At 32.8% G+C, this 24,804-nt stretch overlaps 4 protein-coding genes across 5 annotated transcripts; 2 read left to right on the top strand and 2 right to left on the bottom strand.

Moving 5' to 3' along the window:
* The first annotated feature begins 5,005 nt into the window (after positions 1-5,005).
* Positions 5,006-5,696, top strand: LOC140811601 (auxin-responsive protein SAUR23-like). The gene has a single exon (XM_073169593.1). It carries the CDS (start codon positions 5,133-5,135, stop codon positions 5,424-5,426), a length of 294 nt encoding a protein of 97 aa, XP_073025694.1. The 5' UTR covers positions 5,006-5,132; the 3' UTR covers positions 5,427-5,696.
* Positions 5,697-10,696: 5,000 nt separating this feature from the next.
* On the bottom strand, positions 10,697-12,086 carry LOC140811587 (aquaporin PIP1-2-like). 2 transcript variants are annotated; one of them, XM_073169580.1, is made up of 3 exons: positions 11,976-12,086; positions 11,623-11,701; positions 10,697-11,530 (listed from the first exon to the last, which is right to left on the bottom strand). In XM_073169580.1, the coding sequence occupies exons 1-3, from the start codon at positions 12,068-12,070 to the stop codon at positions 10,721-10,723; spliced, it is 984 nt and encodes a 327-aa protein (XP_073025681.1). In that variant the 5' UTR covers positions 12,071-12,086; the 3' UTR covers positions 10,697-10,720. The 2 variants fall into 2 exon arrangements, with proteins under 2 accessions (XP_073025681.1, XP_073025674.1); XM_073169573.1 differs by having other exon boundaries at positions 11,623-11,704; positions 11,976-12,085.
* A 3,056-nt stretch (positions 12,087-15,142) lies between these two features.
* Positions 15,143-16,651, bottom strand: LOC140811583 (cyanidin 3-O-galactoside 2''-O-xylosyltransferase FGGT1-like). Its single transcript, XM_073169560.1, has one exon. It carries the CDS (start codon positions 16,568-16,570, stop codon positions 15,209-15,211), a length of 1,362 nt encoding a protein of 453 aa, XP_073025661.1. The 5' UTR covers positions 16,571-16,651; the 3' UTR covers positions 15,143-15,208.
* Positions 16,652-21,979: 5,328 nt separating this feature from the next.
* LOC140804795 (uncharacterized) lies at positions 21,980-22,609 on the top strand. Its single transcript, XM_073160932.1, has one exon. It carries the CDS (start codon positions 21,980-21,982, stop codon positions 22,607-22,609), a length of 630 nt encoding a protein of 209 aa, XP_073017033.1.
* The last annotated feature ends 2,195 nt before the right edge of the window (positions 22,610-24,804 follow it).

Below are 24,804 nucleotides of genomic sequence, written 5' to 3'. Positions count from 1 at the left end.
TATAAAACAGAACTAAGATGACGATCTTCATCACCAGCCCCAAAAATGATGTGGCTCCTCTTCTTCTAACGACTCTTCCTCGTTATTATCTGAGATGTGTTTGGTTGGTGAGTGATATGATTGTCACTCAGTAAGCGGGGACGGGAATAACTCCTATTTTCGAAATCATTTTCATACAGAAACAATAATACGAATAATATACAGAAATTCTCATTTTCATAACAGAAATCAGTATTCAGTATTCAGAAATCGTAATCAGTATTCAGTAATCAGGAATCAGAAGTTTAACAAGTAAGCACTGAGCACGTTCGTGAATTTCATGGCTAAACTGATATCAGTCCCCTATATGTTCTCTCCTCTAAAGGGTGAGGCCGGTAATCAGTAATTAGTAATCAGTAATGTTCAGAATATATATTCCTACCATTAGTTCACTCAGTTTTAGTGCTTCAAAATTCAGATATCATAAATCGATCATACAGAAACTTTGCTTTAAAACATAAATCATCAAACTGGATTTCAAGATACTATACATAAGCCCACTTACTGTAACTTGCTAAAAGTGTTTCGGTTGAAGTCTGAAATCTGCTTGTCCTTGCTACTGGTTTCTGCTGCTCGAAAATCAGCACTCCCTTATCTCAAATATTTCAAGTGATAACTCAAGATTTGTGTAACACCAATTCAGAGGTTGATGGTGCTATTTATAGGCCAAAATCTGACTGTTAGCCTCCCAAATAAATGACCATAATCTGCTATTAACAGCCTTTATTCCATGTTAAATTCTTCCGTTATAACTCAATAGCTGAATCAGTAACTGTCTGCTGGAATTCGCTCTTCCGCTGCTAGATTCTGTCTGCTGGAATCTGTCTGCTAGATTTTGTCTGCTGGAAAATATCATCTTCTGAAATATGAGTTGCTGCTGGAATTGTTAGCTTCTGGTGAAATTGGCCAGCTGCTGCTATTGCTGGAATTTCAGGTTCTTACAAAGACCGACCTAGGTTTCCGATAAAAATCGATTTGAAATCAACATATTTCCGATGCGGACAGTGAAGGAGCCCATGGCGGGATGGGTGGATGCGATCGCCCCTACTTATTTTTTAAATTTTACTGACTAGGCACCTAAAAATAAATATATTTTTTCACTTTCCTCCTTAATATTTGCTATTGACCCCCTAAAAATTTGTAAAATAAATTATTCCCTCTCTTAATCTCCATTTTCTTGCTCTGTCTATGAGTGCAGATCAATAATCCAACATTGAAATTATATGAAAATAATTATATGTAATACAAGCCTTCAGTGATTTATGTACAAGTTGGTGCAATAGTTAATGATATATTGACCAATTGTTATGTGATCGATTTATCCTACCAAAACTTTCTCCAGCAAGACTGTCGCACAAAGTTTGTCTACTCAAAATTTGCAAGATACCGCGTCAGCTCAAGAAAATTGTGTAAATACCAAAGGCCAACTACATGCATCAAAAGAGCAATCAAACATTATAGATCCATGCATGCTTCCGCTTAATCGTCCAAATGAACTCCAAGATTGATCATCACGATCGAGTTCATGGGATTTCGGATTATGGTTTCTAATTCGAAGAAATTATTTAGAAAAATGGTGGATGGAAAAAAAAAAGACCATAAATTAAGTAAGAAAACATTTGAGACAATGAAAGGACCATATGCCGAAGCTTCCATGCACGTTACCAACGGCATGGAATTGACATATGATTTATCAATATAAGCATGATTAGCAGACATGGGCATTAATTTTGAAAGCGGCCCCCCTTCTTTCCCTATGCCCGACGGTGCCTTAATTGCAATTAGGCTCAATTAGCAGCAATAACCCTTAAATATCATTATCAAGATGGCGATGTATAAACTACGTCTTGGGCGTATGACAATTTCAGTTATGATGATGATCTCTTCTTGTTAGTTGTTACATAATAATAATAATAAAAAAAAAACAATTAAGGAGCAATGATATCGTACGAGTTCCAAAAAAACTCCAATTTTCGTCTCTATGTTTAACTTTTTGCGATTTTGATGATTTATTTTGTCTAATCTAAGTTTTTTTTAAAAAAAATTGTCATTTTTCGCGTGACATGGATATGAAGTTGATGTGTCCAATGTCCAGTAAGTACTTGTATGAAAAAATGATATATGACCTAAAATTGCAAATAGGGGAGAGAAAAAACGAAAAGAACAATTATTGCTATTTATTTGTATACCAGAAAATATTAAAGTAATGGGCATGCATATGAAATTATATTATATATAATATATTTTTGCTAAAACCTTATTTAATAACTTTGTTATTTATATAATATATTTTATAATAGAAGATGTTTTTGTTTAAAATTTATTGTACAAATATATAAACTGCAAAGCTTGATCTTGAGAAGTTGATGTAGGAAATGTGATGTAATATGACATGCTCGTAAAAAAATACAAAGAATTGAAAAGGTCCCCGAGATATGTTCGAGTTAGTACATTAAGCGAGCGTTGTGTCTCACATGATTTGTTCAATTCGATTTTTTGAATGATATGATTTACATGTTATTGTGTTAGTCTAGGAGTTTACTAAGTGAACAATGAAGGGTAACGACTGCAAATTACATGAATGCAAAAAAAAAAAAATTTAAATAACTGAAAATTAAGACTTGAGATTTCATTGTTATTTTTTTCATTCTAAAATATCTGTCTGTGTATCTGCTAGGTTCACATGGAAAACCGTGGATGAGGTGCATTAAATATCTGTGTATATATTGATGAATAAAAGTTTGAACCAAAATTAATTGTTACAGCACACTCCATCAATTTCAGACGCGCTCATCCTCGGTCAGAAAACAACTCAAATTTCGGAAAAAAATACAACCAAATCCTTGAGATGTCGATTGAGTATTGACTATAATGTTAAGATTTAGAAATTTGTTTTTTTGACTAAAATTATAGGAAAGAAAATTGTGCTTATATTCACATATGTTGTACAATCGAACATCCGCACAATCATCCAAATGATAACTAACAAAGTTTGAATTTACATTTTACTTTCACTTTTGAAAAGTTTACTATATAGAGCCCATTTACTTTTTTTATGTATATTTCATCCAATTTTTCTATGCAACTCAAGCTCGAGAGAGCAATTCAAATGAGAAAAAAAATTGAGTATTATTTGTGAGTAAATTTGAGAAATTATTTTCTCGGCTATACTCGAGTGAGATTAATTATGAGATATTGAGTATGTGTTCACACTAGTTGGCACGATAGTAAGCTGGGTATCTAAGTTGCAAAAGATAGTTGCTTGTATTTTCGACTATTGAAGCTGAATACATTGCAGTTACAGAAGCTAGCAAGAATATGATATGGTTGAAATACTTTCTAGAAAAACTAGGTCAGAAGCTTGATAATAGCACTTTAATTACATTATGACGAACTTTACATTATGACAGTTAGAGTGCTATTCATTTAGCAAAAAATCATGTTAATCACATTAGGACAAAGCATATACGTAATATTGATGCTTGAAAAGATTCCAAGAAGTAAGAATCCAGTTGATATGCTTACAAAGGCTGTGACCATTGACAAACTTGTGTTCAACTTCCGTTTGGACGAAAAGTTTAAAAGATGATACATGAGCTACTGCATTGATGATGTGAAGACATGATTGAAATCAAATCTTCAAGTAAGAGAATTGTTAAAATTAGGACATGTGTTTTTTGACTAAAATTGTAAGCAAGAAAATTGTGCATATGTTCAATATATCGTCCAATGCGAACGTCCGTACTACCGTCCAAATGATAGCTAGCAAAATTTGAATTTGCATTTGACTTTCATATTCGAAGAGTTTGCTATATAGAGAGCCAATTTGCTAGATATATCATCAAAGCTTTCTGAGCATCTCAAGCTCAATATAGCAACTCAAGCGAGAAGAAAAATTAAGTGTTATTTTTTAGCGAGTTTGAGAAATTATTTTCTCGGTTATATTTGGGTTGAGTTTATGATCAGATATTGAGTGTTTTGTATATACTTGTAATTTTCTCCATACGATAAAGATTTGTAATAGCACATAAATCTTTATGTTATTGTTGATTATTTTATTCCATATTTTTGGTACTATATAATAATCACGATCGTCATGGTTTTGGTGTATTACCCAACATATAGGCCTAATCTCCCAACTTCTTAGATGTAACGAAATGAGAAATGTAGTTAGAAATTCAACTGTTTTGTTTTGTCAAATCGACTAATGGTGCATATCGCAGGAGACTATTTGAACAGAGAACATCTTGAAAAATTCGGGATTTGATAACTGCTCATCAAACCAAACGATTGATCATTAATAAATCCTGTCAAATGGACAAAGATAGTTTCATATCACAGCTAAATAATTTAAGCTGAGAAATAAGGTTTGATAACTGGTCATCAAACCTACATGTTTTGCCTATCTTCGTACGCCCTCCCACGTACCTATTTGCCCAAGATTTTAGGCCGAAAAATCGAAGGATCCGAGAACATGCTACCTTGAAAAATTCCTTCATTTCCTCATGTTCCGATCATCCTTTCATAAAAACTTCAGATTAGTACTTGGGTGAAAATTATCCGTTTTACTTACAAATGGATCGATTCAACGTCCATGAATTATATCTTAGAACGGACATATATAATAAACACTATTATATACTTGCTATATTATCAAGTGTGAGCCCCTTAGACTAACTATTATATATATATATATATATATATATATATATATATATATATATATATATGCGCGCGGGCTTCGCATTATTAGTGCAGAATGAGAACTTTAATAATTACGTTCCAGTGGGCTTCTGGTCCATGTGCTGATGCGTACAGATACGAGAAATATTTTTAATATCATATATTTCATGACAAAGGCCATGTGCTTCTTCTTCTGGTAGACCCCTTCTTAAGGTATCATCCACTCCGTCCCCGAATTGATACGATTCCAATATATATATATATATATATATATATATATATATATATATATATATATATATATATATATATATAAACACACACTCATCCGTACCAAATACACATCCATTAAGATCAAAAAACATTACACACACTTAGTTTTCATTCGAACACCTTCGCAGGAGCCATACATGGCGATTCGGTTCCCTTCATTGATTGCGAACGCCAAGCAATTTCACAAGCTTCAATCCCTTCTGAATAGAAACCAGTCGGATGTGCCGAAGGGCCATCTTGCGGTCTACGTAGGAGAGTATCAGAGGAAGAGATTCGTGGTGCCCATATCATACCTAAATCACCCTTGGTTCCAAGATTTGTTGCATCGAGCGGAAGAAGAATTCGGGTTTAATCATCCGGCGGGAGGCTTGACGATCCCATGCAGCGTGAATGCGTTTGTCGAACTCACATCGAGGATGCACCTGTCGTGATTCAAGAAACCTCAACTTTTTTTGACTGATTCTTTGGCTATATATATTAGAGTATTGTAGATTCATCAACGAGGAATTCTTGTGCTAATATCATACGAATCCGTGATCTGGAAATTTAGCTATTTAAATTATATGAAATTTTTAAAAAATATCGTATTATATTATGTAGGCTATGATCTTTTAAGCATTGTCCTTATACATAATTGCATGTATTCATAGTTTCCTCGAGGATGGTTGTTTAGGCTAATTTTATGAACCGTATGGGCATGGCCAAACTATTTGTGTATCAATGATTTTTTTTCTTTTTACTGTTGGAAAATTATAAAAAATAAAGTTAATTGATATATTAATGCTTCATTAAAGTAACAACCATGCCATCTTAAGAAAAATTAAATTTCTAATTAAAGTAGCAGGCAATGTAATAAAATCAACATGAAGTGCACATTCTAGAAGCAGAGTTTATGTTTTTAAAATTCAAAATAAATAATAATAGGAATATATGACAAAGGAAATACATGAATTTAAGCTAGAGGCAAAATTCTAAAAAAGACCTAAGTGCGACAAAACATCGAGCGAGTCAAATTTCATTGGAAAAATGTATTTGATTTTTCACAAAAACTCTTGTGGAACGGTCTCACGGGTTAATTTTGTGAAACACATATTCAATATGGGTCATCAGCTAAAAAAATATTACTTTTTTATGTCAAATATATTAATTTTTATTGTAAATATGACAATGAATGATCCGTCTCATTAATAAAGATCCGTGAGACCGTCTTATAAAAGACCTACTCTTGATTTTTAATATAATATAATATAATTTTTATTATCACAAGTCAAATAATAGATTGAAACATATTGAAATTAAAAGTAAATGCAAAAATTTCAGATTGTTTAAAAAGCGCGCACACACACATACTATATATATTATGTATATATATATATATATATATATATATATATATATATATATATATTATAGTAGGTCTCATGTGAGACTGTCTCACGGATCACAATCCGTGAGACGGGTCAATCCTACCCATATTCACAATAAAAAGTAATACTCTTAGAATAAAAAGTAATACTTTTTCATGGATTATCCATATAAATATTCGTCTCACAAAATACGACCCGTGAGACCGTCTGACGCAAGTTTTTGTTTTTGAGAATGATATGGAGCAGTTTTCATTAGTAATGTTTATGTAGCGCTAAATTTCGTCACATCAAAAACATCCAGACACATGCCAATACTCCGACAAAAATGATTAAAAATAAAAAAGTAAGCTTACTAACACTAAATTTCGACTATATAATAATAAACAGAACCCGAATTAATTACGAAAGTAAATAAGAAGATTAATTATTTAAAAAGTTCCTTTTTCAAAGTTGATCTCTTTACGAATAGGCTCAAGATTGGAATTATATAAGAATTCGACTAGCACATAACCTACAATATTTGGATGTTGGGCTTGAAGAAATCGACTACTTTTTATAAGTATGCAGTCGAGTCATCCCATCTTATTATTTAATCAAAGTCTTTTTTTTTTTTTGGAAACTACGTACCAAAGATTTTTAAGAAGTGAGAGGGACATATATGCTTCGAGAATTATAATGTATTGATGATGAGAGTATATAATTATAGATTTAAGTTTGAAATTACTACTTAACAAAAAGGGCCATGTAGAAATAAATAGCTAGAGGCCTTAAATGGTCCTTTTACAATTAATATTAATAATCGGACTCGTCCATTTTTAGATAGAAAAGTGCCCGAATCAACTTTTTTTTTTAAACGAAGAAATTTGCATTCTTTATTCAATAATCAAAAGTTATCATATATAAGTCTGTCAAGTCATCAGAGAAAATCACCCAGATACCCAAAATAGAAAATTTTGCTGGAACATGTGCAACTCCGTTAGCTGATCGTATGATATGATATAGATGTGATACCATTGGACCCTTTCTCAACTCTCCGATCTTTGTCGTGATGGTTCCCATGTACCCAAAATCCTCATGTGGCTTGAGGACTGCTTGCATCGCTAATAGATAATCTGATGTAACGTATGTTCCTTGATAATTTTTCTCACGTAGAATCTTTAGTCCTTCATGTAATGCTATCAAATTCTCCACGTGTGACCTATAAAGGTTGCTTGATTTGCTGTCCAAAAGCGAATAACAGCTTTTTTTAATGGTCTCTTACAACTCCTTCAATTGCACTTGCATTCAGATTTGTGTTATAAAAAACATCCACATCCAAGATATCTCGAAGGAGGAGGTAGTCATCTCATCGGTGGTTCTAAAATAGTTGATTCTGAAGTCGGTCTTTTCATACTTTTCACATTATGATATTCACCTAGAAAGTCCATGCACTTTTACCACCCAATTGTTGTACTATGTTTGTGGCATTCCTCAATGTGCAACAAACTTGTTCTTTCCTTCTATATCGCCCACATACACGTAGCCAGTTTCTCAAACTTCGGTCTCCTTAGTTCATTCATCAACCGAAATCATATATTGCGTGAATCATGTCACTGAATACTACAAATGAAGTAGTAAAAATCAGTTTCCACTATAAGAAAAAAGGCAAAAGACAACGGTTTTTCACCGTTGTCGTAGGTCAAAAAAACTGTTGATAAATCCCCTGTAGTTAAAGGGTGTGCTCAAAGACAATGATGAAAAACCGTTGTCATAGACGTCAAAGACAACGGTGAAAAACCGTTGTCGTAGGTCTTGTAAAACCGTTGTTAAAGTCATGTGGTTAAAGGGTGTGCTTTAAGACAACGGTGAAAAATCGTTGTCGTAGACGTATAAAGACGACGTTGAAATACCGTTGTCGTAGCATTGAAAAATTGTTGTCAAACTACATAATTTGCGACGGTTATATAAAAACCATCGCTCATTAGCGACGGTTAACATATTATTTCGTCGCCATTTAGCGACGGTTAATATATTATTTTCGTCGCCAATTAGCGACGGTTAACATCATTTCCGTCGCTTCTTAGCGACGGGAATTTAATAGTTTCGTCGCTAATTAGCGTCGGTTATACATATGATTGCCGTCGCTAATTGTTTACGTTTTGCTTTTATAATTTAATAAATCTTGAAACATTTCAAAAATTAACACCATCATTTATAATTTAATAAACGACAGTTTTACTACATTAATAATATTTATAATCTATAATTTAATAACTTACAATTTTACTACATTATATTTATAATCGTAACATTTAAAATGGAAGCGAAAATGAAATCATAGAAGATAGAAAATGAAGGGAAATATAATTTTCATATTAAATTGATTTCCATAATATTATCTTTTCCTTGTTGATTTGATTGAGTATAATATTTAATTGTGGTTTTGCCTTTCTATATAATTATGTTAAGATTTTATTGTCATATAATATCATGTGGAATATTTACTTTTCTAGATATTATCTTTGTGATAAATATCTTCTATATATAATATTTATGATAGTGATTTACATGATATGGTATTATTGATTTGTTTCTAATAGAATTCTTGTTTACCATATCTTATAGATTTCTTTATGGAAGATAAACTTGAGGAGAGATGAAAGCTATACATAAGAGGTATCAACGTGAGGTGATGGAGTGTGAATAGAGAGAAGATTGTAGAGAGAGACTAAGAGAAATTCATAGAGTTTTAGTGGAGGAGTTTTTTTGTGGAAAAATTTTCGTGTGAGGTTCTTGGAGTTTTCTTCGTGGGAAAGTTTTCGTGGTGGTCTCTCTTCCTCGGTCAAATATTCACTCACATGTGAACGTTCATAATTTCAGAGAAAACTTTATTCAAGAGACGTTGCTGTTTTGAAGAGTGCTGGTTTACGTGTTGTCATGAATGTTGCCGACATCTACAGACAACATCCGTAACGATGTTGGCTGAAGATCGTGTTTAGCTGCTCGTGTTTTTAGGGATCTCGTTTTTGCTTTCTTATTCATGTTTTAATATTGTTGGTTGTTTTTAGAAAGCTTTATTTTCTCAAAGTGCTGAGGAAATTGATTTTTGAAAAAATCACTTATGATAGGTTTTTGTGAACGGTTAAGTTTTCTAGTGATTAATTTTTGCCATAAGGCACCGCACAAGTATTTATACTTGTGCATATTTAATCTTGTCCATCTATTTATTTAAAGTGAATTTGTGTTATTAATTTTCCGCTGCATGTAGATGTTATCCGAGATGTTGTAGCATCTGGCACAACATTTAATTCTGATAAAACACAAATTTATTATTTTTAATCTTATTCTGATATTTTTATTATTTTTGATATCTGTTGGACAAAATAATCCTTACAGAAAATTATCGTTTGAAGAAAATGACTGAGGGTGGGGGTATTTATAGACATTTTGGCGGTGGTTTTTGTGTAAACTGTCGCTATGAACGACGGTTCTGGCTTAAACCGTCGCTATTTGCGACGGTTAAGCTTACTTTGTCGCTAATAGAGACGTGTAAACTAAAGCCGTTGCTACTATTGAAACGTCGCAATTTTTAAATCAGCGACGGTTATGAGTTAAAAGTACGACAGTTTTATTAAAATCGTCGCTAAATATAGCGACGGTTGTTAAAAACCGTCGTTTATTTAAAAATGCGACATTTGCATAAAACCGTCGTTATATTTAACGACCGTTTATAACGTCGCTAAGTTAAATTTGCGACAACAACTGTCGCTAATGTTAGCGACGATTTACATAACAACCATCGCAAATTTAAATTAGCGACGGTTTTATGTCGTTTTACCCGATTTTTTTTAAAAATATTAGAACAACGACAACGGTTTTTGAACTGTTGTCTTAGTTCTAAAAAAAACCAGTTGAAAGAAAACGGTTTACACAAATCGTTGTCTTTGACCCATGAAAGAAACACATATAAACAACGGTTTTTAAAAACCGTTGTTGTAGCCCAAAAAAACACATACATAGACCACGTTTTAAAAACCGTTGTAGCAAAAAAAAACGCTTTTAGACAACGGTTTTTAAAAACCGTTATTGTAGCCTAAAAAAAACGCTAATAGACAACGGTTTTTAAAACCGTTATATATATATTCGATTGAAAGTATGAAAATACAAAACATGGTTGCAAAAAGATAACAATTTTATTTATTACATAATAGCAATTATACAGCCTCTAAGCTTTTTACAACGTATTAATCTCTAACCACCAGAAGAAGAAATTCAACTTACAAGATAAATAAATCATGCATATAAAATTAATACATGCATGACATATTATATATATATATATATATATATATATATATATATATATATCTTTACCATTTTTATTTAGTTATATGATCACCTCCTAACGTAACCTTCATCACATTGAAGAAATCATGGTCATAAGCCTTGGACTTGTGATGCTGGCTGGGAATAATCTTTGTGTACAAATAGAAAATAGCACAAGCTATAGTTGGCCCGGCCCAGAACACCCAATGCCCGTCCCAAAGATGCCCACCTCGAACGATGGCCGGACCGAGGCACCTCGCCGGATTCATCCCGGCTCCTGCATAACCCTTTTCGGTCGTAACTGTGGTTGAGACGAAAACGAGAAGGCCCAAAACAACGCCAACAATCGTGAAGACCAAGACATGACCCAATACACTGGCCTGTCTATGATCATAGGCCATCCAAATCGAGGCGAATAGGAAAATGAAGCTGCAAAAGATCTCAAGCCACAACGCTTGGTCCATACTGAGCCCGATGGTTACTGGCCCATTTATGCCTGGTGCAATGACTGTAATAGTACATCCCCCAAGTGAGAAGGTTTCCTCGATTGTGCTACTAACCACAGCCTTCAAGGCCAGGGCACCTAGTGTTGCACCGAGGCATTGTGCAGCTATGTAGGCTACGGCACGGGACATCGATATAAGGCCGACTAATGCGGCGGAGAACGAGATTATCGGGTTTATGTGGCCACCGGAGACCGGGTGTACGGCAAGCAGGAGAATCGTGATTATTATCGCCGCGAGTATTGACAACACTAGGTTCGGCAATTTGATGTCCGATTGTATAGTCGATATTACAATAGTGTCTAGCATGAACACGAGAACCGCGGTCCCGACGAGCTCCCCGACCGATGCTCGCCACAACTATTATATATTTTCAAGAAATTAAAAATCAAATAAAAACTATATAAATGCTTTAAATATTATTCTATGAATGTAATTGCAATTATTCTTACATCCAAAGTCAAAAGCTCATTCAAGCCCCACATCTCACTTGTTGTTTGCTTTCGAGGATCAATCATCCAGGTCTCTGGACTGCTCAACAACAGCAATCAAAAACATTCATTAAAAAAAATATTACAAATATATATAGTGCGATATATTCTTGAATAAAGGAGTAATACGTCCATACATACGGAGACATATATATATATATGTCTCCGTATATATATATATATATATATATATATATATATATATATATATATATATATATATATATATATATATCTGTGTGTGTGTGTATGCACAGAAAAACACACACATGTCTGTGTTTGTGTGGGAATATCTGGGAAGAATTTGTAGTTACTCGGGAGTACAGAAGACAGGCGGAATCTTGGTGGCGTTGGATTGGCTTTCTTCATCATCTGCAACATGTAGACGCTGCCCATTATTTGCAGCCATGTTTTTATTTTTTACAAGCTTAAATTATTTCAATCTAAAACAATATTTAATATCCTAATTTGTTATGACATAGATTATAAAATATCAAGTAAAATTAATGAATTTCAGTAATCGACATATACACAAAATTTTGTCCACATGGTTCGATCAGCATAAAAAAATTGGAATGAATATTATGTGTCTTTTTCTCTTAGACGAGGAAATCACTCTGGATTGGAGAGAATATTGTCAAATTAATATAACACAGAAATTTTTATCAGATCATTTAATGAATTAATTTTGTGAGACGGATCTACGATCGAATCCGATTCATAAAAATATACACTACAAAAAAATATATCATCAACAACACTCTTACGACAACGGTTTTTATTAAAACCGTTCTGTTTTTTCTTTTAACAACGGTTTTAACAAAAACTGTTATTGTAGCCTAAAAAAACTCGCTTATAGACAACAGTTTTTTAAAAACCGTTGTCTTTGATGTGTCTGCGACAACGGTTTTTAAAAACCGTTGTCTATGAACGTGTTTTTTTGGGCTACAACAACGGTTTTTCAAAACCTTTGTCTCTATAAGTTTTTCTCAAGAGTCAAAGACAACGGTTTGTGTAAACTCTTGTCTTTCGGCTGGTTTTTTAACTACGACGACGGTTTTTTAAAACATTGTCGTTTTTTAGTGTTTTATTTGGTTAACGACAACGGTTTTTGAAAAAACGTTTTCGTAGTTTCTAATTTTTTTTAAAAAAACTCGGTTAATATTTAACGACGGTTTTTCTTAAACCATCGAATCAATACAATTTATATCGAAATTCAATTTTAGAAAGAAAAAAAAATCGAGCCTTCCTTTCGGTTTTGATTCATACTGGGATACCCCAGGGAAAATTTGCAATATTTATCCTTGTATGTTGGCCTTGTTGTGATTTTGGAAGCTTTAAAATATTAGATGATTATTGATACAACATCATATATCACTTATGTGTTTGACATTTCAATAATATCACGGTTGAACAACATTATCACATTAACATTTCAATGTTGTGACAGATTTTCAATTAATGGGATTGAATGGTAGATTTACTGAATAAATTACAATGGAACTCTTGACTCTCCACTTAGCTTAGAATCCACTTGATGAGTTTGGGTTCACATCTTTTAAATGTATTCAAGTATTTTTGTTGTATAGAAAAGTAAGATCATAAACTTTAAATACACCTCTTATATGTTTATCTAGTTTTTATGTTAGTTATGATGAAATTCACTTAATAATAGTATCATTAATATTCAATCTGTTTATTTTTATGTAAATAAGTAAGTGATGCCCCTAAAAGTGATACATCTGGACAGATCGAAGCTCATTTCAGAATTAGCCCTAGCTCTATAAAGTCCAGACCTCATTGTCGATGGCCCGGACACGGAGCTCGACCATTTAGTTAGAAGTCCGAACCCATATGCCCTTGCCCATGAATCTCCAATAGGTCCGATCCCCTCAACCCTGGCCAACAGAAGCCTGAGCCCACCAAGGGGTCGAGAAATCCGAGCCTTGATACGGTTGAGAAATCTGAAAACATTCTCATTAGTAGATAAGAGATCTCGATAAATACGTGATTAAATCAAATCTAATCAAGATAACACAAGAGTCCTAGCCACTATCAAAGATCTCAGCTGTCACAGTCATGGAATCCTATTGTCTGAGGTCTCCTATCTCAGGTAGGATTATACATCAGCAAGAATCTTACTCCAACAAGATAACTAATATCTTCCCTCTATAAATACCAGGTAGTGGTCTCGGTTTTGACACACATTCTCTTGCTCACTTAGCATAATTATATCTCTCTCTTAAGTTTGCTCTCCAGACTGACTTAAGCATCGGAGAGATCACGATGGAAAACTCTCCGAGACCCCCTAACCATATTTCTCTCTGTGCAGAGTGTCAACCCGATCCACTTAGCTGGGAAGATTTGAAGACCCGCTCTTCAGATTGAATTATAGGTAAATTTTTTTTATCATCAATAAAGTATTGATTTAAAATTTAATTTATTGTTTCATTATAAATAATAAAATTATAATCGAAATCCATTGATTCCAAATCCATCGATATAAAGAAAACCTTTTATCATTTTGCATTGAGGACAACTCTTGCTCAGATATTCTATCCTCAATATTTACTCGATTTGAGTTAGATTAATCTTTGAGAAGACAACTGGAGCAATATGAATATGCAGCAGTTCATCATGCAGATTTGAGAAAATTTATTCTCTTTCTTAGTTATGTCAAGTATTATTTGAAACTATAAAATCTGAACATTTCAATTTGGTTGATTAATTAATTTGATTTTTCTAGTTTCCATAGAACTATACGGAGAACATTTTCAGAAATGAACCATGTTTAAGACGGTAGATGAGATATTACTTATGTGGACACTACCCTCACTTCATTTCAATGGGTAAGATCTTGCCACACATACAATTTAAAAAAAAAGTGGGTCCTATATATACATAGGCAAATCTTGGCCATCCATCCTATCATGGGGACAATGCCCACATGGATAGGATGAAATAAATCGTTTAAGACATCACTTTGCACTAAGATAGATGAAGATTTTCTTGCATATTGCATGATTGTTTACATTGAGTGGGAGTTTGCATTTTCAATAAATGAGAATGTAACATAATAACAATGAAATTGTTTTAATGTATTTATAATAACTGGTATGTTTATTATTTATATTTTTGACTTACTTGTTTGTATATTTTCTTGAGATGATATCAATTATATATAGTTAGTTTTTAGGTTGATTTATGTCTAAGTCTTAATAATTAAATGATATTATTTGTTATAAATATGATATTACTCTTATTTGAATATAAATCAAATTAATTAAAAATATATATATATATATACAAGCACAACGCGCATGCTAAAGTACACTTAGTATATATTATGTATTTCCATTGTTCACTTCCGTATATACATAATTATTACTCACGTCACCATGAATATATGTTTTATGCATGATCGAGATATCATCAAAACCAATCAGAGATCCATTTATTTCCATTATTCGCTTCCGTCAATTCAAATAAGGATCCATTAATTTCAAGCCATTAATTAACACTAAATAAAAAGACAGATAATTTGAAGTCACTCCACGAGGAGGCTTGCCAGCCCCTGAACAAACTCATGCATGTAAGAATCCTCGAGCCCTTTGGTCAACAAGAAGTCCCTCCACTTGCCATGATTTTCCATTATTTCTTTCCCAATCTCACTCTCTTCTTCCATCACCAGTTTGATCTTCTCCATCACAGCCTCTTTTGTGAAAAAACCATCTTCTTCTCGCCTCTTAACCTCAACCCCGACCCCCAAATTTCCCTGCAAGAATCTTGCATTGATGAAATTGTCCCCCTTGTGTGGTATCAGCACCAACTTCTGGCAGTCGCTCACCATCGCCTCCGATATCGAAACCCACCCGCAATGCGTGACGAAGCATCCGATGGAAGGGTGTGATAAGATCAGCTGTTGCTGTACCCAACCCCCATGGATGACGCCTCTTTTCTCAGTTCTCTGCCTGAAGCCTTCGGGCAATGCTTCTTCCACGGTATTACGTCCTTCGGGTGGTTTCAGTGCAGCAAGAAACGGAAGACCTGTGATTTCTAAACCCAGAACCAGTTCCTGAAATTGATCAAGTTTAAGAATTGCTTCAGTGCCGAATGAGCAGAAGATCACTGATTTGGCTTTGAATTGATCCAGCCAATTAACCCATGTCTCGTCTAGACTCACTGTTGGTGGCTCTGGTAACACGGGGCCTGCAAGAATAAACGGTTTTTTGTGTTTTTTCCCAAGAAATTCACAGTATGGCCCGTCTATTTCTCTGCATGATTTAAACCCAAGTGCATCACATTCTTCCATTGACATAAGCATGCGTTGCACGAAGTTCATGCCACTCCCATATTCTATCAAAGTGCACCATTGCCTCCGCGAACGCACTTCTTGCGGACTAAGCTTGATTCCTGATGGAGGGAAACCGATGGGAGGTTCCAACAAAGCATCGGCGTTAGGCTCTTCCCTGAGGAGGTACCCTACAGCGGCAGGGCTTACGATCATATAACAAACGGATTTAATACCTAATGGCCTCGCCAAAGCTGGCAACCAATGCGTGAAATCGTAGAAAGCGAAATGGGGTTTGATTTCTTGTAGTATAGAATCAACCAAGGGTTGTGTTAGATCCATTGCGTGCCTGAGAAGTGGACCCATCGAAAAGCTAATGTCTGCGGTGCTTTCGGCTCCTTCGGGGAGGCCATCAACACGAGGGATCGTAATCGGTATGAAGCTTATGAGATCCGGGCGGAGATTGAATTGGTTCAATTTGGACAGTGTTTTTGTGGGGAGGATGAAGAAGATTTTGTGGCCTCTTTCTGCCAGTTTGTTGGAAAGCTGAAGAAATGCTGTGAGATGCGCCATGGCCAGCCATGGATACATCACAATCTTGAAGGTTTCTTCACTCATCTCTCTTCAGTTTTTTAGGTAAATCAGGAAAATATATTTTGAAGGGAAATCGAGCTCAAGTTTAGGACAGACGAGGTCCATATTCTTATAGAAGATAAAGCTAGGAGAAAACATGTTTCCTTAACGCATTTTCTTGCGACTGTAATCTTGTCTACTAGCGTCACGATTTATTCACCTCACCTGTAGACTAGCACAGATTACAAAGGGATCACATGTGTTTTCACTTTGCGAACGTATTGCATCACACTAAAAAACGATGAATTACCTCCAAATGTCAAAAGAAAAAGCGATCTTCCGTAGAAAGAAGAAGTGAATGATGAGAGAATGAGAGAATTTGACAAAAGACTTGGATGTTTATCTTTTCAGATTTTTTCTTAATTGAATAAACTTTGGTGGATTATCTTTATCACCACAATTTTTTAAAAGTAGGGAACTTTTTGTGGAGAGATTTTTGTAAATCAATTGGTTAAATGAAAATTTTAGTGGTAATATTATACTATCTACCGCCAAAATTTTCATTTAACCAATTCAATTACAAAAATCTCTCCACAAAAAGTTCCCTACTTTTTAATTAAAAGACAAAAATTTGGGGTTTTTATTAAAATTAATTTAAAATTAAAATTTTTTTTCAAAAATAATTGAAAAAAAAAACATTTTCAAAAATACTGCAATCCGCGCTTACGGAGCGCGGGCGCTGCACACGTGGATCAGCGTCCGCGCTCCGTCAGCACGAACGCTGGTCCATGTCAGCATCATATAATATTAGCGACGGAAAATATATATAAACCGTCGCTAAATGGCGACAGTTTCTTAAACCGTCGCTAAACTGTCGCCAATAATTGCGACGGTTTATAAACCGCCGCTGTAATGGAATCCGTGACGGTTGTAAAACCCGTCACTACTTTAGCGACGGTTAAAACCATCGCTAAATGCACCCCAAACCGTCGCTAAATGCACATAATTTTATTAGAGAGTTTGCGCGGTGCGAAAAGCTATTTTTGTCGCACTGAAGACAGAAGAGAAAAAAGACAAGAAATTCATCAAGAAATAGGGGTGTTTATCGGTCGATTTTTTTTTTATTTCGGTTTTAAAAATATATGATCAGATATCCGAATCATTTTTCTTCATATCGGTTCGGTTTTCTACCAAAACGGTTCGGTTAGTTGGGTCGGTTAATTCGATTTTGATATAATTATTTAAATTAATAATATAAATATATTGTAAAATATAATATGTTAACTTTCTACATGTTTTCTTAGTAAAATCTTTAAATATAAGGTCTAAATTAATTAAGACTAGTTTTAATTCGGGGTGAGAAAAAATACGGAAATACCGAAAAACCGCACCGAAAAAAATACCGAATTTACCAAAAAAATCGGTATACCGAAAATTTCGGTATCGATATCGGTACAGAATATTTTTTTTTTCGGTATTTCGGTATATACCGAAATACCGAAAATAAATTTTTTTATTTTTTTTTTGAAAAATTTAAGTTCGGTATACCGACAACATTTTCGGTGTCGGTACGGTACTGGTATGAATTTTTTTCATACCGGGAATTCGGTGTACCGCATGTGCGGTACACCGAATTTCCTGGTATCGGTATGGAATTTTTCCATACCGATATTTTCGGTACGGTATACCGTACCGTACCCACCCCTAGTTTTAATTATAATTGGATCGTCGATCGGGATTATAATGAGATTATAATTAAAACTAGTCTTAATTAATTTAGACCTTATATTTAAAGATTTTACTAAGAAAACATGTAGAAAGTTAACATATTATATTTTACAATATATTTATATTATTAATTTAAATAATTATATCAAAATCGAATTAAACGACCCAACTAACCGAACCGTTTTGGTAGAAAACCGAACCGATATGAAGAAAAATGATTCGGATATCAGATCATATATTTTTAAAACCGAAATAAAAAAAACCGACCGATGAACACCCCTATTTCTTTATGAATTTCTTGTTTTTTTTTTTTGCTCTGTCTTCACTGCGACAAAAATAGCTTTTCGCACCACGCAAACTCTCTTATAAAATTATGTGCATTTAGCGACGGTTGTAACCGTCGCTAACGTAGCGACGGTTTTGCAACCGTCGCGGATTCCATTACAGCGGCGGTTTGTAAACCGTCGCAACTATTAGCGACGGTGTGGCGACGGTTTGAGAAACCGGCGCAATTTAGCGACGGTTTCTATATATTTTCCGTCGCTAATATTATCTGATGATGACATGTACCAGAGTCCGTGCTTACGGAGCGCGGACGCTGATCCACGTGTGCAGCGTCCGCGCTCCGTAAGCGCGGATTGCAGTATTTTTGAAAATGTTTTTTTTTTCAATTATTTTTGAAAAAAAAATTTAAATTTAAATTAATTTTAATAAAAACCCCAAAAATTTGTGTGAGACGGTCTCACAGGTCGTATTTGTGAGATGAATCTCTTATTTGGGTCATCGATGAAAAAAGTATTACTTTTAATTTTAAGAGTATTAATTCTTATTGTGAATATCGATAAGGTTGATCTGTCTCATAAATTAAGATCCATGAGACGGTATAACATGAGACTCACTCTTTTAAAAATTCTGGTGATAAAGATAATCCACCAAAGTTTCTCCAATTAAGAAAAAATCTGAAAAGATAAACATCCGTATTATACTATCTACCGCCAAAATTTTGGTCTTTGTGAAATTGAATATAATGTTAAATAAAAAAAATTAAAGAAACCAACATCATTATCTAATCAACTTACAAAAATTTTAGATTTTATATTGAGGAATGATTTTTATAGATTTATTATATCATTTTCATATTTTACGAAATTTTTGGATTCCAAAAAATATATCGAGATTCCATAAAATCAAAATTACATCTTACGGGAAGCATGTGGCTAGAATATTAAGGCCATCTCCAATCCACTACACTGCATTCTGCACTATATTCTGTACTATATTGGTGTTACACTAAAATCATCTCCAACCACATTCCACTACATTTTACACTACAATAGAATATTTCAAGAATATTATTTTTTTTTCAATATTAATATTTCTGTTTTATATTAATTATTTATAATTTGATAATATAATGATAATTAAATATTATAATTTATATATTAAAATTTATATATTTAAATATTTTAATTTATATATTAAAATTTGAATTAATTATTTCATATTAACAAAATAATTATTTGATTTACGTACAATTATTCAATACAAACTATATTTTAATAAAATCAAAATATCATTGAAAAAACACGTTCATTTGATATTAAATTAATAATACAACAAAAATACAATATTAAATATTCAAATTACTATATTGTTCCCATAAATACTCAATTAATGTATTTCGTAATTCATAGTGAGCATCTCTGTTTTTCATTTTTTTTATAACGAGCGAGAAATTCTTGAAATCTTGTATTTTCGTCATTGACCATCATTTCAACGTCTGGAACAGGTGCTTCCATTGCATCTTGAATTGGTGCACTAAGGTCACGTTCATCTTCAATAATCATGTTGTGCATGATAATACAAGCTTTCATAATGTAATGTAAATCATTTTTACGCCAAGACCGTGCTGGAGCTGCCACAATCGCAGATCGAGATTGAAGAACACCAAATGCACGCTCCACATCTTTTCTACATGACTCTTGTTTCATAGCAAAATATTTCTTTTTCGGCCCAAGTGGGTCGCGGATAGTTTGCACAATGGTTGCCCATTTTGGGTAGATACCATCGGCTAAGTAATAGCCAGTATGATATTCTTTTCCACAAATAGTGTAATGTGCAGGAGGAGCAATGCCTTGAGCCAAATTGGTAAACAAGGTGGATGCCTCCAAAACATTGATGTCATTATTAGAACCAGGCATACCAAAATATGTGTACCATATCCAAAGATCATAATCGGCCAATGCTTCTAAAATAATTGTTGGAGACCCACTACGGCCTGTATATTGTCCAGCCCAAGCAGTAGGACAATTTTTCCATTTCCAATGCATACAATCGAGACTTCCCAACATTCCCGGGAAGCCCCGTTGTTTACCAATATGTAATAGTCGAGCAACATCATTGGCATTTGGAGATCGTAAGTACTGGTTTGCAAAAACTTCAACAACTGCTCGGCAAAAGTGTTGTAAGCATTTAATCGCAGTTGACTCTCCTATTTTGATGTATTCATCGGCCGCATCTGCAGGTAAGGCGTATGCTAATAAACGAATTGCAGCTGTTGTTTTTTGATTAGTTGATAGCCCAAGTCGTCCCAACCCATCACTCTGTTGTATAAAGTAGCTATCATGATTCTTGACAGCATCGATGATATGAAGGAATAGATTACGGGACATTCGAAATCGGCGTCGAAACAAACCTTCATGAAATCTTGGATTTTCAGAAAAATAGCCGTTGAACAAATTAAGATCCGCTATTTCTCTATCGCGTCGGATTACAACATGACCTGGAATTGATCCTCTTCTCGTGCCTTCGTTAAGTTGTTGATTGATATAGGTGTGCATCATCATATTGCGTGTATGAATATGAGTAACAATTGCTCCTGGAATTTCTTCATCAATGGCTTTAGCATCGTTAACCAAATAATTAGTTATGTCATCTTCATTATTAGACAATGAAGACGAACCTGAAGAAGAATTCATTTTTTTGGTGGTGTTGTGAATTGTGTTATGATGAAGATGTAATTGTTACTACTTTATACAAAGTTTGTAAGGATAATATAGATGAGATTTCTTATCTACAAGAATCTACATTTGTAAGGATAAGCTTTTATTTTAATTTATTTTTAGTATGATTTATTTTATTTTATCAATGGCATAGTATCATTTAAATTTATGATACATACATGCATAGTATAATATTTTTGTATGGATGCATACTTTTGTAAGAATAATATTTTTAGTATCATCTATTTTATTTTAATTTATCAATGCCATAGTTAATCTAAATATTATATATATATATATAAGAATAATATATAAAAAATGATAAGATTTTCTTGGATGAGATTTATTGAAATCTCATCCAAAAGATACCATTTCTTTTTCATATTTCTAAGGATAACTCCGAAATATTATAAATATGTCTATATCTATTTAGAAACATATCCAACACAAATACAATCATATTATTTTGAGAATGATGGACGAAAGTTCAAGAAAGAACTACACTATTGATGAAGATAAGTTCTTATGTCATATTTATTTTGATATTTCGCAGGATCCTATAATAGGTATAAATCAATCGAGAGGTCAGCTTTGGTCTCGGGTTGCAGAGAAGTACAACAAAGAAAGAAGAAGTGATTTACATCCTCGTGAGTTATTTATTTTTAAAAAATACAAGTTATTAATAATCAACATTTTTTAATTAATTTTGTGAACTTTGATGTAGATGAATCGTGCAAAAATACTGTATGCGCAAGAGAGTAAAGATAACAAAGCATTTCCATTCGATCATGTGTGGAATATTGTTAAGGATTGTGAAAAAATTGCAGGAGACAAAATCCATCCAACCAAGAAATCTAAGACGCGTGCTACTTATCTAGACATATCACAATCTGATACTCCACTAGAAGAATCGCCCCAATCAGGTTCACCTATGTTCTCTACATTTCCTATAAATTTGAGTGATGACAATATCGGTGACAGTTCTGAAAGACCAATTGGAGTGAAAAAAGCCAAATCAAAAAAGAAAAGAGATGAAGACATATCTCAAATTCAACGTACAATGGAAGAACAACATCGCGAGTTAATGAATGTTTTGAAACAAGGAACTGCCGAAAGACAACAAAACTACGATCTTCAAAAGATTAAACTTGAACAAGAAGAAAGAAAAATGGATGAACGAATTTTATACAAAGATTTGAGCAAAATTACTGATCCAACTCTGCGTGAGTACACTAAAGCTCAGCAACAAAAAGTATTGCAAAAAAGACTTGAATATGAACGTCGAGAAAATGACAACTTCGGATCTTATTTTGGAGATATTGGAGGATCGGGGTCTGGTTTACCGCATTACTAAAAATCTTTTTTTGACGTAATTTTTTTTATGTTTCGTAATTTTATGGTTTGTTAGTTGTCGTAGTTTGTTTATTGTTTCGTAATTTTTGTTGTTTTTTGTTCGTAATTTGTACCATTTTAACGCATTATTAATTTAATCTGTGTTTTTTTATTTTTTATTTTTACACATAAATAATTTCTAATCAGAATATTAAAAATTTTATAATTAAAATTTCAAAAAAATATTAATTAATTAAATATTCAACAAAATAAAAAAAATAAAAAAAATTGTGGCGCCATATGTGGGGCAGCTTGTAGAGCTGCTCCAATCCAGCGCCAGTTTTGGTACTGGATTGGAGTGAAAAATCATGGCACCACAATGGTGTGGCACCAATGTGGTGCCATGATTGGAGATGCTCTAATATGCGATTTAGATTTATATAACATTAGTTAGGAATTCTTTGTACATATTTAATTATAATTAAAAAATATTTCAATGATTCGATTTATATATAATTTATATCTTGTTATTTTACATATTTAATTATTAAAAATAATTATTTCAGTGATTCTATTTATATATGATTTATATTTTGTTATTTTGTGGATTTCAGTTTTAATCATTGGGCTTTCATTTTTCTTTTTAAGCATTATATATACTTGTCATTCGGCATGCGGATTTTGGTGTGCATAAATAATTTATGTTACATCTAAAAATAAATTACATTTTTTATTTTTTAAAATTGAAAAAATAAAGTTGAAAGATGATAGTAAGCATTAAATAATAAATTCAATTAAATACCTATTTTATTTTTCTATATTATTTTATTGATTAAAATTATAAAAATAAATTTGTATATATATATATATATTAATTGGTAAATTATACACTCAAAATAATATATATTTTAAAAAAAATTATTAATATATAATAAAATAATGTATTTCTCTTTTATCTATAATAATATAATTATATATTAACGTCTCTTGCACGTGATGAATTCATATATATATATATATATATATATATATATATATATATATATATATATATATAAATTATGTTTATAATTAAGTTTAATATTATTTTCGGGACATTATGAATTAAGAGTATGTCTTTTGTGAGATGGTCTCACGAATCTTTATCTATGAGACATGTCAACATATCGATATTGACAATAAAAAGTAATACTCTTAGCATTAAAAGTAATATTTTTTTCATGGATGACCCAAATAATAGATCTGTCTCACAAAATACGACATGTGAGATCGTTTCACACAAATTTTTGACATGAATTAAATATTCAAAATTTTAAACTAAGAAAAAAAAAATATTTAGTAATTTTAAATTTTTAAAAAGTAGATAAATAAAAATAATGGATAAAACTAACTTTAAAGAAATAAAACAATCACGGCACTCTAAAACTTATATTGTTGCATTACAAATACACTCATATTTTGGGATCGAGTTGACAAGTGGCCACTGCTTTAAGCGAACGTCAGCTCCAAATCAGGAAATAAAACATTGCTAACGGAAAATACTTCAATACACTTGCACATTACCTGAAATTCTTCCCCATTTATATCACTTAAGAGTGATTGTATACAAGAAAAATTGATATCAACAGAATGCATTGTATCACTATCATCTTCATCACCCGTATTGTATGTATCTCTTGGTATGTGACGAATAACACAATATATAGCAATTTATATCGGCAAGAACAGTTTGTAAATTGTACTAACGATATATAAAACAAAAGCTAAAAAGTATTCAATAGATATATTTTAAAAACAATCCTAAAAAACTAGATCAATAAAAGCGGTCCACAACAACATTTTTGTAAAAACCGTTGTTATATGTTTTCAATATGAGTTCTAGAATGCTACTAATAGTTATATCAATAAGAACAATTTATAAAAGCGTTTTATATGACCAATACTAAAAGTATTTAATAGGTACAATTTCTAAACTCATCTTAAAAAAAAAAAGCAATAAAAGCGGGCAACGACATCAATTATGTGAAAACCGTGGTTACATATTTTCAATATGAGCAGTTTCGAGAATGCTCCTAATAGTTTACCATGTCTGAAATTTCAGAAATAGGGTCTTGTTCGAAAAGGAGAAGATAAACATTGAAGCTATCATCACCAAGATTAAGATTCACACCTACCGAAGTGTACCTGAAGCTTCTATGATTTTATTTGCTACTGATA

This window comes from Primulina eburnea, chromosome 1, assembly GCF_022965805.1.
Source record: "Primulina eburnea isolate SZY01 chromosome 1, ASM2296580v1, whole genome shotgun sequence".
In the NCBI taxonomy this organism is placed as follows: domain Eukaryota; kingdom Viridiplantae; phylum Streptophyta; class Magnoliopsida; order Lamiales; family Gesneriaceae; genus Primulina; species Primulina eburnea.
This window is presented reverse-complemented; position numbering and strand designations above follow the sequence as displayed.

What these genes read in the sequence shown, in the direction of transcription:
- LOC140811587 (XM_073169573.1), bottom strand. Translation starts at nt 12,070, where the DNA reads ATGGCTGCAAATAATGGGCAGCGTCTACATGTTGCAGATGATGAAGAA. An exon ending in CCTGTCTTCTGTACTCCCGA is followed by an intron (nt 11,705 to 11,975) that starts GTAACTACAAAT and finishes GCTGTTGTTGAG; the next exon opens with CAGTCCAGAGACCTGGATGA. An exon ending in ATGAGCTTTTGACTTTGGAT is followed by an intron (nt 11,531 to 11,622) that starts GTAAGAATAATT and finishes AATATATAATAG; the next exon opens with TTGTGGCGAGCATCGGTCGG.
- LOC140811583 (XM_073169560.1), bottom strand. Translation starts at nt 16,570, where the DNA reads ATGAGTGAAGAAACCTTCAAGATTGTGATGTATCCATGGCTGGCCATG.
- LOC140804795 (XM_073160932.1), top strand. Translation starts at nt 21,980, where the DNA reads ATGAATCGTGCAAAAATACTGTATGCGCAAGAGAGTAAAGATAACAAA.
- LOC140811601 (XM_073169593.1), top strand. Translation starts at nt 5,133, where the DNA reads ATGGCGATTCGGTTCCCTTCATTGATTGCGAACGCCAAGCAATTTCAC.